Source organism: Abramis brama (assembly GCF_963993115.1).
Source record: "Abramis brama genome assembly, chromosome: 2".
NCBI lineage: Eukaryota > Metazoa > Chordata > Actinopteri > Cypriniformes > Leuciscidae > Abramis > Abramis brama.
Genome location: NC_139964.1, coordinates 54140085 through 54153045, shown reverse-complemented (window position 1 = coordinate 54153045; position 12961 = coordinate 54140085). Strand labels below are relative to the sequence as shown.

At 36.9% G+C, this 12961-nt stretch overlaps 2 protein-coding genes across 3 annotated transcripts; one reads left to right on the top strand and one right to left on the bottom strand.

The window, feature by feature from the left end:
- Positions 1 to 6034: 6034 nt before the first annotated feature.
- Positions 6035 to 6829, bottom strand: LOC311078500 (thymosin beta-b). 2 transcript variants are annotated; one of them, XM_084107320.1, is made up of 3 exons: positions 6708 to 6829; positions 6480 to 6597; positions 6035 to 6345 (listed from the first exon to the last, which is right to left on the bottom strand). In XM_084107320.1, the coding sequence occupies exons 2-3, from the start codon at positions 6577 to 6579 to the stop codon at positions 6314 to 6316; spliced, it is 132 nt and encodes a 43-aa protein (XP_083963446.1). In that variant the 5' UTR covers positions 6580 to 6597; positions 6708 to 6829; the 3' UTR covers positions 6035 to 6313. The 2 variants fall into 2 exon arrangements, with proteins under 2 accessions (XP_083963446.1, XP_083963447.1); XM_084107321.1 differs by having other exon boundaries at positions 6715 to 6744.
- A 453-nt stretch (positions 6830 to 7282) lies between these two features.
- On the top strand, positions 7283 to 9970 carry slc25a51a (solute carrier family 25 member 51a). The gene is made up of 2 exons (XM_084107278.1): positions 7283 to 7418; positions 8907 to 9970. The coding sequence occupies exon 2, from the start codon at positions 8987 to 8989 to the stop codon at positions 9833 to 9835; it is 849 nt and encodes a 282-aa protein (XP_083963404.1). The 5' UTR covers positions 7283 to 7418; positions 8907 to 8986; the 3' UTR covers positions 9836 to 9970.
- Positions 9971 to 12961: the final 2991 nt, after the last annotated feature.

Genomic DNA, 12961 nt, shown 5'->3' with positions numbered 1-12961 from the left:
GGGCGGGGTTTTCGAAGGGGCGGGACACGTGATTCGCGCATGCCATTGCGTAGCCTATCCGCTCATTGGTGGAGCACTCGTGGTTAACATGAACCTGTCCCACAAGTTTGGCAGTTTCAGGAAACTCCTTCAGTGACCCGTTGTTGTAATTACTTTTAGGAACAAAAATAGTGTTATTAGATACGCTACTTATTGAAGGAGATCCCTGCAACTACTCTGCTTACCATTTCCTTCAAAAAATCAACAAGGCGTATGCAAAAAAATATCAATAAATGCAGCCTATTATCGAAGACAGTTCCACATTTGTGACCCTGGACCACAAAACTTATGTGTAATTTTTTTTAAATTGAGATTTATACATCATCTGCAAGCTGAATACATAATCTTTCCATTGATGTGTGGTTTGTTAGGATAGGACAATATTTGGCCGAGATACAACTATTGAAAATCTGGAATCTGAGGGTGCAGAAAAATCGAAATATTGAGAAAATCGCCTTTAAAGTTGTCCATTTCTATTGGCGATAGTGCTGCATCCATTCACAAAAATAAATGTTTTATATATTTAAGGTGGGAAATTTACAAAATCTCTTCATGGAACATGATCTTTATTTAATATCCTAATGATTTTTGTCATAAAAGAAAAATCTATAATTTTGACCCATACAATGTTTTGTTGGCTATTGCCACAAATATACCCGTGCAACATAAGAAGGTTTTGTGATCCAGGGTCACATTTAATGGTGAAATAATGAAAGTGTTCGTTCATGTTAAAAGCTTGTCATGTTATTATCCATGAGGATCCAAAGCTGTAGCCTACCTGGATATTATTTCTAAAAACTCCAAACTACTGCTATTAGTGACACTAACACTGAAGTCGTTTCAATATGAGAAACACCATCAAAGTGATGTGCTGCAAGTAATAAAGCTAAATGTATCTGTATAAAATTGGTATTTGTTAGAAACATGAATAGAATTTCAGATTTCAGACGGTAGATTACGTATGACTGAATACGAAGTATCAAAATCATGACAAGAAGTTTTCTCACAATAAATTTGATAATTTCACAAGCAACATTCAGTGTGTGAAATACGAATGTTTGTAGTTAACTACATATATATCTATTATAAAACATTTAATGTCCAGACTACTGGACACCAGCTAACACTTAGAGACTCAGTTGGTAGCCACTAACTTCTTATTAATCTCTGCTTTATATGAGGAATAGTTTAGTGGTATTACTGTGCCAGTTTCATTGGAAACTGTAAAAAAGTGTGGAATATTAAGACTTTGTGAAGAATGCAAAGAATGAAGATATATACACAGGTTAAGGTCAATATTGGATCAAATGCAAGTCAAGTCACCTTCATTTATATAGCGCTTTTTACAATAGGCCTACAGACTGTTTCAAAGCAGTGAATTCTTTACATTGATAATAGGAAATTAATGCAACAAAGATTGTTTTGGCTGTGCAGCAGAAGAAAGTCATTGCTTAAGTTTTTGATTGATTCATTTCTGTTGTAAAAATCATTAGTCTAGTTACTGACTTATGGGCTGCTTACACGACACCGTTTTCAACTGAAAACCAACAACTATAAATGCATTCTAACTGCATTCTAAATTGCATTCTTTCCACTGATTGTGAGGTCATGCATTGTTCATGTCAAGTTTAGCTTAGCAAGGGATGTTTGTTTGTTCATCAGAAAGCTCAGCTCTGCTATAGTTGCTCTTTTTTTAATGGAATACCATTTCATATCAGATAGAGCGCATGGACCTGAGAATGGAAAGGATGGAAAATGGCTTCTTAAACATACTAAACAATGATTTAATGAAAATCGAATAATGCAGAAAGTATCGCTTTATGTTATTTGTGAAAGCCCTTATAAACATATGGTCCATTTGTTCAGTGGAAATATTTATATATAAAAAAAAAAAAATTCAACTGCATTTTCAGGTGGGTGAACGTGATTTTACCAAGTACCACATGTTCCTGTAGGAACAACTTTCCAATCAACCAATCATATTTGAGGGACAAGTTTACAGTTTATGTCAAGTTTAGGCTTAGAAGCATTTCCCTCTGATTTTAGGGAAAAGTTATGGGTAGGGTTAGGTTTAGGGGTAGGGATAGGGTAAGGACTAAATTTTGGGACAGGAATGTTATTCCAGGATCACAAAATATGTTGATCCAGGAACATGTCTTACTTGGCAAAATCACGGTGACCATTTGGGTGGTAAGGCTGGAAGCTTACGCTGCTATTTTGGACCAATAATCAGAACAAAAGGCAGTTGAAGGATGACGTTTATAATTCAAATATTTATCTGACTCCAATATAATTAATCTGACTCCATTAAAGTAGTTGTTATTCTTTAACCTCTTATTCTTTAAAGGTCTTTCTTAGAACTGATAGGAAAACGTAGGATTTAACCTGAATGTTTAACAAAAGTTATAATCACTTTAGCTTTAAACATCATCATTGATAAAAGGAAAGATTCTCAAAAAGCAGGCAAAGTTATTTATTAAGTTACATGTTTAAATATACAGACAGTAGAATGGAGCAACATACTGTATAGAAAACTTAGTTGTAACAAATAATGCACTGTTGTGCAAGCAAAGCCGTAAAAGCCTTTCTCATATGCACCGGTGTGCGGGAGTGGCGGGGTTAAAGTCTTTCTCCTAGACCTAGATCAACAGTTACTTTTCCTAATTATACCATGAGCAAAGCATGTTTAAACATGAGTGGAATACCAACACCGAAACCAACTGACAGGACACCAAAAGAAGAACATTAACATATTCTCCTCAATGCATGTTTAACCAATAGTACCTAGATTGTACATTAGGATACTTTAATATCTCTATTAAGTTCACCACCATTCATTTCAGTTTATAAGCTGTCAGATGAGACCAAACATGATATAGTTATTAGAACACACTAGTAAATAAACAGTATGTAATTGAAAGCATAAGTCCTGTGAAGCAAATGGTAGGCTGCCGCTGGTGTAAATGACTCTGTCTCTCCCGACAGAACCATCCTGTGCCTGTAGTGTCCCAACAGTCCTCAATCAGCATAGTGATGAAATCCCTTGCACTAGATAGGCATTAGCATACTGTGATGAGAAAGGCCATTGTGCCACGTTTAATTCACATGTATACCATTTCAAAAGGATTTTTGAAGAACTAGGGCAGTAAAGAGTTGTCTGTTACACCTCGGTTGTCCTGCCCTGCAGGCAGTTTATCAGCCTGTCCCTTAGTTATGCACCCAGCTACTGCAGGCCAGGCACTGTACTAGTGTGTCAGCACCACTTACAGTGGCGTTAAAACTCAGCAAAAAAAGAAACTCGCTCTCGCTTTCAACTGCTTTTTTCGAACACGTCTGGGGCGACACCATGTTTGGCACTGCAAGGATGATGATCTGTTGAAAAATTATCTTAAAAATAAAGTATTCTGAAAAAGGGATGTTTATTTTTTCTGAGTTATATATATACATATACACATACATATTCATAGTTCATAATATTGTTTATAGTATAGTTATTTTAGATGTATAAACTTGAAAAAGAAATATTAATTGTTGTTTGAAACCATCTTTAATGAGTAGAAATCCCTAGATTTTCCCTTAATGTTCAGTCCTACTGTAAAAAGCTGAATGAAGCAATAACAATGTCAAATTCAGTAAATGTCAAAGTTTTTCTCTGAAATTTTCTGCATTACCCTCTAGCACCCCCTTGTTGTCCTCCAAGGGATTTTTTTAGAAACCCCTGGCTTAACCAAGAGTTAAAAGTAGCTTTATCTTAAAAGGTTGTTGTGTAGTGTGAAAAACCTTTTAATGGTGTAATAATATGATGACGTGGTTGGTCAAGCTTTAAATGGGTGGTTGATTATGATTTTTTAGTTAGTGTGTAATGTTGCTGTTTGAGCATAAACAACATCTGCAAAGTTACAACGCTCAAAGTTCAAAGCAAAGGAAGATATTTGCTTTTAAAGGAATTGCTTTTTAAGGACTAATAAACAGCTGGTAGGGACTACACAACATTCCTCCCGGGTTAGTGACATCACCAACCCTAGAATTTACTTAAACCAGCTGTTTGTTAGTCCTTAAAAAGCAAAAAAGCTTAAAAAGCAATTTTCTAGCCCCCTGAACATGATTTATAGATTATCAAGACAGAATATGCTAATCAATGACTAGAAGATAACTACACATAAGCTACATAAATTCATCAACTACCATTCAGAAACGTCCTGTTGCATTCTACATGTTGTCACTTCTTCTTGAGTCTCTCCATCATTGTCTGAATCTGGTATGAACATAAAAAGGTTAAAAGTTTTAGAAATTTTCAGTGCATGTCTGTGTGAGTGCAAGCTGTTGAAGCTCCGCCCTCTGTGCTGGGAGCAGTAGCTCATTTGCATTTAAAGAAACAGACACAAAACGGTGCGTTTCTGCTCACCCTCAAAAAGTGACAACTTTAACATGCTATATAAAAATATCTGTGGGGTATTTTGAGCTAAAACTTCACATACTCACTCTGGGGACATCAAAGATTTTTCTTACATCTTGTGAAAAGGGCATTATACCACCCTTTTAACCCTATACTGGACTGCAGAATTCTTGTCTTCAGGATGGCGGGTGTTGAAATGCCCTGGTTTCCCCTTAGATATTACATGTTCTATACTTCTGAAGCTTGAACCGTTTGGTGCACGTACCAGCTTTATCCTGGGGATGGTGCTTCATTACTTCCCTGGCAGTCGCACACACACATGTCCAGTATTTTCCTCATGATAATGACTGTCGACCATCTTGCTGGTATCAAACTTGACTTCACAGATGTTCAGTTGTAATTGTGTTGTGTCTACAAAACAGGATCTGTTTAAAATTAAAGAGAGAGACCAGTGCTGAGGACAGCTGCGAGAAAGGCCGAAAAGTACAACACATGGCTAACTGATGCACATCTCAAGTTGCTGAATGATTCTGACAGGAAGTGGAGGACAGGTGCATTGTCATCACCTCAGCTGCAACTAACTAAATGCTCAAGAGATGTCATTTACTCCCTGCATAGATCTTTTTTTGGATTTGGAGTAAGCAGGTCAGGAATGCAAGGAAAGAGATGAAAAAGTTTACACAGAACATGTTATTGCGTTTAAAAACACGAGATGCAGCGTTAAGGGAAAGGGATGCAGTGTCTTGAAATTAGAAGTTCTTCAAAGTTCACATATCACTAATGAGCAACATGCTGAAAAGGTAACTAGATAGGGAGCAAAGAAAATGTTGTGTGAACCGCTGTTGTACCGACTTCCGAACACTGCCAGATTATTATTCCCATAGGTGTCCTACACAACATATTCTTTGGCTCTATGGTGCCCATCTTGCATGGTTGTTGGTGCCCTATGCAGGCTGCGTACTCCGCATATAGTGAAGGGGTTAAAAGATTAGGGGGCCGTTCACAGAAAATGCGAGACGCTGCACAATAGTATTCGACTGCAGAGGCACCACGCTGCTGGAGCTTGACGCTGGCTGCATCCAAAATTGCCTACACTCGGAGGACGTTGTACTTTCACGGTATATATGTGCAATATGAATATAGTCCAGATGTACTACATTTTTATTTCCCTGTAGTCATCAGATAAATCCTCTCCCATAGCCTTATGGGATAAAGTGTCCATTAGATACACGCTTTAGAATCTCACCAGAACCAGTGATGAATTTAGACATACTATAGCCAGCAAGTGTGCATATTCTGATACAGCCACTGCATCTTAATGCTAGCCAAAAACATTGAGAAACAATTAAACAGTGGATCAAACAAATTCAAATGCTGTGGCCAGTCAAAGTTGTTAAGCTCTTAAAGATGCAAACAAGTTAAACCTCTTGCAAACAATGGGCCTATGAGATCAAAGGCCTGAAACCCAGAATTTAATTAGTATCCAGGCCAGAGTAAATTAACCCAAATATAAAGTGGCAGGTTACATTTTTATAAAAGTCCCACAAAGCAAAACACAGCAATTCATTTTAAAGGTTTATTTCACCAAAGTTCAAAATGAGGGCAGAGAAAACTCATTTTCTTACAGATGGATTTACATAAATCTTTCTGAGAGTTAGACATCCTCAGTGCAGAGTTGACTGCCTCTTCACAAAACACATGATCGTACTGATTATCATGAAAAGCCTTACAGAAGTTAAGACTGTGAATATCCCACTCCAGCCTACGGCTGTAATGACTGGTGGTTGGGCGATGCCATCTTCTGACTAAAGTGATGTGAATTGCCATCTCACAGAGTCCTCTACATCTTGCCCTTGGTGAAGATCTGAAGTTGATAACTTACGCCTCACTTTTTTTCTCCTGTTCAATGACTGCAGGAGGGAAAAACAAAAACCAACAGAGGTTTGAGACCAACAAAATAGACTAGCAAGTAGTGGCAAAGAATGTTGCAAACAGGAACAAAAATATCAGAAGGCAACAAGTGCTCTGAAAAACTCAAACTTACCCTCTTTGGTGGGAAGTGTGTTCTTCTCCTGTGTCTCGGTCTTCTTCAGCTTGGTCTTGTCAAACTGAGAGATCTCACTGATATTTGGTTTGTCAGCCATTGTTTTACTTTAGTTTATCTATGGGGAAATAAATGAGATAAACTACAAATACATGTATAAGGCATGCCATAAACAAATAAGTGCACTTATCCAAGACATAACATATAACAATAAATAAAATCCCAAACCTCTCACTTTACTGGAGATCAAACAAGAAACAAGGAGATACAAAACAGGGCTCCTGATTTGACTCTTATATTGGATTTAAACAATCCAATCTGACTTCTAGATAACTGAGGCTGAACTGAATTAATGATGCAGGTGCAACTTGTTGACAATTTTGCTCCTTTATTTTCATTGGTTAATTGATCAATTGACTGACAAGTTGTGTCTCTGTCAGTACACTTTCCTCTAAAAACACTGATGAAAATAAATATCTTGAATTTATACTATATTAAGTGTATTTTTTCTTTTAGTTAGGCGTAAAAAAAATATATAACCATGAAAATGTATCATTTAATTTATTAATGATGATGCCACATTATCAAGTACAATTATTATTCTGCTGTATGTTGTCATATAGACCACTGTGTAATTCTGTTCTGGTAGAAATAAAGTTCTTAAAAGGAAAAGGCACAGCAAATCTCAGACAAGGCGTTGATGGCATTGTCAGGCACAGCAGATCTCAGATCAGCACATAAAGCGATGGCATCCTCGAGCCAATCAGAGCGCGAGATGCGCGCGAGCATGATGTGATACATGTGGGCGACGGAAGCGCGTGTATTTGCACGAATGACATGAGGCGATGTTTCTATATTTATAAAATAGACACATAATCATCAGATTGTCTATATCACGGATATTTTATCATCTCTTCACCCAGAGGTCATTCATAGCGGGTAAAACAATAACAATATGATCAATTGATGCCTAGCCTATTGAACGTGATGTGGTGTTTTTGGATGATGTAGCTTGTTGTCAACGACTGAAGATGCTTCATTATCTTTATAGTCCGAAATAATCTTTCTACTGTATGAAATTATCTTATATCTGTTCTGCATCGCTGAAATGAACGGGGACGGATAATTTAATTTGTCTTTCTTTGTCATAAACATTACTGGTCACGCCTTTATTTAAATTTCCATGACAACCATAATTTCTGCCAAAATGCCATAGTTTCTTAAAATGCAGTGACTTATACTTCACCGATGCATCAAAAGAAAAATAATAAACCAAAATGGCAGACATATTATGAAAGCTGTTGGAATGCAACCCCATATTAATTTATTCTGATTTTACAGTAACAGCAATACTTGTACTAAGTATGGTCTTGTGATGAAGGTCACCATGGTAAATTTTAATCGGTAGGCCCACACCTATGTAAATGTCTACTGGTTTCCTCTTTCTCTCTAAAAATGTGGAATTAAATGTTATACTGGATTTGCTGTATTTAATTTTAGACTATAACAATTGAGTGAATGACCTGGATAAAATAAAAAAAAACCTCTTATATTAAAATCAGCTAGGGATCTGATGTCGGTATTACATCAACATACTAGTCCAGTGGTTGTCAACTAAAGGGCTGGAGCCCATTAGGGGGCCCCAGCGACCTTCCAAAGGGACTACATTATTTGAGAAGGAAAAAAAATCCCATGAGTAAAATAAATTAAGTAGGCTATACATAAAGCTGTTTCAATTTATTTTATTTTTGTATGTTTATTTATGAATTCTCAAATTTATTTTTTTGAAGGATGTTTACTTGTATTTCAAATCCACTTTGAAAGTCAGAAATATACACAGCCGATTTTTTTAATGTTTTTGAAAGAAGTCTTTCACATGGCTGCATTTATCTGACCAAAAATACAACAATAACAGTAATATTGTGAAATAGATTCTTTTATGTTCGATGTCACTTTTGATCGATTGAGTGCATTGCAGAATAAAAGTATTAATTTCTTTTTTTAAACAAACAAACAAACAAACAAACTTTTAAACAGTAGTGTATATCAGATATAACATAATTTATATATATATGTATTATTTATTGTGGAAAAAAAAAGTGTGACCTGAGGCTAAAAGTTCTATGCAGAATAAAAATCAAAACGGGGTCAAATGATGAAGAACAATCATCAGATTATCTTTAGGCATATGAATCACATTTTGTTTTCTGATGTATGCATAGTCAGCTTATGTCCTTTCATATGCTCCCAAAATGAAGGAATGGCTTGAATTATCCAATTTTATAAAATATTTTCATATGCATTATTGTATTGAAATTCATAGATCATGCAATGCAACATACTGTTTAAATTGTTATTTTTATGTAGGAAATATAGTTGTTTTACCAATTTTTGATGACTAATTTTTTCTTTCTTTTTTCCCCTCAGAAGCACATTATAGTTCATGCATCAGATGATGTCATATCTGATCCTCATTTTCAACCTTTGATTGGGTATCAACGAGGACCATGGCCTCCACCGACCAAGACCAGGAGTCACTGCAGACTCAGAACCACTACTTGTGTGGTTCTGTAGCGGCGTTCGCCAACATCGTCATCACGTTTCCCATACACAAGGCGCTGTTCCGCCAGCAGTTGTTCGGAGTGCCGGCGTGGGAAGCTGTGCGACAGCTCCAGAGGGATGGTTTGCGCACGCTGTACCGAGGCATCCTCCCGCCGTTACTCCAGAAAAGCAGCACTATTGCAATTATGTTTGGACTCTATGAGGACTTCTCCAGGTTGCTGCGGCTAAATGCTCCTCATGCCCCCATCCTGTTAACGGACAGTATTGCAGCAGTCTTGGCGGGAACCGCTGAAGCAGTCTTGACGCCGTTCGAGAGGGTCCAAACTTTACTGCAGGATCCACGTCATCATGGAAACTTTCAGAACACTGCACATATTTTCCGTGCTTTGCTTCAGCAACATGGCATCCGAGAACTTTACCGTGGCCTTGTCCCGATCTTACTCCGCAATGGTCCTAGCAATGTTTTTTTCTTCGGTTTGCGTGGACCAATTAAGGAGCTGCTCCCCGAGGCCGAGTCAAAGGCAGGGCATTTGGTTAATGACTTTGTATGTGGGGGGATTCTGGGAGCGGCTCTCGGGGTGGTGTTTTACCCTCTGAATGTAGTTAAGTCTCACGCACAAGTAAAGATTGGAGGGGAGTTTCAGTCCTGCAGGGTGATTTTGGCGAATGTTTTGAGAGAGAGGGACGGGAAGGTGAGCCGTCTGTTCCGAGGTGTGCATTTGAACTTCCAGAGATCTGTTTTCTCATGGGGAATCATAAATGCTGCATATGAACTATTATTGAAAATGGTCTGATTGAGGTGAGAAAGAACAAAGGGGGAACTAAAGTGAAAAGCAATAATAGACAATATGTTAAAGGGATATTATGCTATATTAAAGGGATAGTTCACCCAAGAAATTAAAATATGTTTTCATTTTATTCACCCTCATGTCATTCCAAACCTGAATGAACTAACTGAAAGGGAATTTTTTGAAAATTGTGATAATTTTTAGCTATATATAATGTTTAATTAAAGCTACACTGTGTAGGATTTTCTCCCATCTAGCGGTGAAATTGTATATGACTACCAACTGAATATTACTTTCTAGCCCCTCCCATTCCGAGGGCGTTTTAACTCCTACGGTGGCCGTATTATTTCAAATCTGCCGGCAGTCGCGAGTAATCTCCCCCTCGCATTCGTCACGGTGCCACTGAGTGTAAAAACGCGAAAGGCGAAGCTTGAATTTCCAGGTATGTTCCTCTTTGGCTAATGTATTTTCAAGATGGAGGCGCAACATGGCTGCCGCCATTCGAGCGACTCGCTCGTATGTATTCTAAATTGCAGATTATACACTTAAGAGAATACTTAATTAGCTGGTTGAAGTGATTACACATTAATAAGAATGTATAATTTTGAAAGAACAAAGTGTTTTTTGCTAAAAAAAAAACTTAAAATATTACACAGTGTAGCTTTAGAAGAAAAACATGTTAGTAAAAGGAGTCTCATGCACACCAAGGCTGTGTTTATTTGATCAAAAATATAGTAAAAACAGTAATATTGTGAAGTATTATTACAATTTGAAATACATTTGAAAATGTATTTTTTAAGCTGACATTTCAACAGTCATGATTAAAAAAATGCAGGATTCTTTGGTAGATATGAAGTTCAAAAGAACAAAATTTTATTTGAAATAGAAATCTTTTGGAACAATATACATGCATTTACATACATGCCCTTTTGATCAATTTAATGCATCCTTGCTAAATAAAAAAATAAATTTTCTTTAAAAAAAAAAACTTTAACTTTAGAATAGTGGCGTATGTAATTTAAAATACCTTATTTGACATATGTGACCCTGGACCACAAAACCAGTCACATGGGTCAATTTCTCGAAACTGAGATTTATACATCACATGAAAGCTGAATAAATGAGCTTTCCATTGATGTGTGGTTTGTTAGGATATGACAATATTTGGCCGAGATTTGAAAATTAACTTTTAATTTAAAAAACTATTTGAAAATCTGGAATCTGAGGGTGCAAAAAAATCGAAACATTGAGAAAATCGCCTTTAAAGTTGTCCATTTATGTTCGCGTTTGTGCTGCGTTCACTCACAAAAATAAATGTTTTATATATTTATGGTAGGAAATGTACAAATTTACAATTTTGGCATAAAAGAAAAATCGATAATTTTGACCCATACAATGTATTGTTGGCTATTGCCACAAATATACCCGTGCAACTTGTGACTGGCTTTGTGATCCAGGGTCACATATTTCCAAGATTAACTGCACAGAAAAAGTGCTTTTTTATTATTTCTAATCAGGCAGTACCTATAAAAGTTGTCTTAGCCAATGGAATGGTTTTATTGAGGAAAGAGAAATATAATTTTACCTCAGAAGGAACTTGCATGACATTGAATGACACATGAACGAATCAGACTGATTTTGTGAACTGGATCAACTGATTAATTGACAGACTTAAAAGAGCAGCTCATTCATGAACCAAACATCTGTTTCATGAGTGCTCATAAAATGGTGGATATTCAGTGAATAATGTCTTTTACATTCGATTCGATCAGATTGGATCAAACATGAGAAGAAGTGAGTGTTGAGAGAGAAATTGTTGACCTCAACTCACCCAGATTCTCCTGTGATAAGCTCCCAGCATTCCTTTTTTCTAAACTGACTGTACTGTGGTCTCTTAACCACAAAGTATTCAAATCACTGTCATTACCAGGGTGGGAATGAGGGCATTTTTTTGCCGTCAGCTTTATATATAGTTTTGCTGAGTTAGCTTTGGTGACGCCAAATGCTGTAGACTTGTCACCAAGTCAGTTTGGTGTTTGTGGTCGTTGTAGCTTTCATGTGGTAATAGTGGTAATAGAATCATCCCATCCGAGCCTGTATTCTTCATGCTTTTAGCGCCCATTGAAACTATAATAGGTTATTTCAATGACATAAGCAATGATTTGGCCATGTTTGATTTGTGTTCCTTAATGCACTAAAAGCTTCTTTGAATCCCTCCCAAATATATTTGGATTTTAAGAAGGTAAGACCACAAACCCCAGTTGACAATGGCAAAGTGCTATGGTGCAATTTGGATGAAATCGGCTGTGCTGTAAATGCAATTCGGTGCAGTTTTATGGAATTAAGATTCGCCTCTCAATTTTCACACGCTATGTTGTCAGTCTGTCATCAGTTCTGGTGTAAACAGCAGTGTGAATGGCTTGGTTTAGTAAAGGGCCAGTTGCAGTAGATTTTGTGCTCTATTCACTTCCATTTACACTACTGTTTAAAAGTTTGGGGTCATTCATTTTTTTTTAAATATATTTTTGTTAGAAGTCTCATTCTCACCTACATTTACTTGATCATAAATAAAAACAGTACTTTTGTGAAAAAGTATTACTATTTAAAATAACTCTTTTCTGTTTTAATATATTTTAAAATGTGTCATTTATTCCTGTGATGATAACGCTGAATTTTCAGCAGCCATTACTCAGTGTTTTCAGTGTCACACAATCCATCAGAAATCATTCTAATATGCTCATTTGGTGCTCAGATAACATTTCTCATTATGATCAATGTGGAAAACAGTTGTGCTGCATACTATTAAAAACATGAAATGCAAACTCCTGCAGTCACTTACTTATGACTGTAACTTTCAGCCAGGAGAAGACGTCATCAGGCGGCATCCAACTTTCTTTGGACGTTTCATTCGGCAGTTGCCAGTCACTGCCCATCTTCTCCTGGCTTCCAGATCAACTCTTCCCGCCTATTCCATAGCCAAAAAGAGGATATTTCTGCTGCCTTCCCCAACCTACATGTTGCTGGCTTCATCTCCATTTTCTGCTATTCCCAAAGCTTTGAGCATCTTTCACACAGATTATGCAGGGAAACCCCTGCAACCAACCTCAATTGAAAATAGCCAGGCCTTCCGCC

Excerpts from the sequence above, each read along its gene's own strand:
- slc25a51a (XM_084107278.1), top strand. The coding sequence starts at position 8,987 with ATGGCCTCCACCGACCAAGACCAGGAGTCACTGCAGACTCAGAACCAC.
- LOC311078500 (XM_084107320.1), bottom strand. The coding sequence starts at position 6,579 with ATGGCTGACAAACCAAATATCAGTGAGATCTCTCAGTTTGACAAGACC. Across the intron at positions 6,346-6,479 it reads CACACTTCCCACCAAAGAGG|TCATTGAACAGGAGAAAAAA; the intron begins GTAAGTTTGAGT and ends TCCCTCCTGCAG.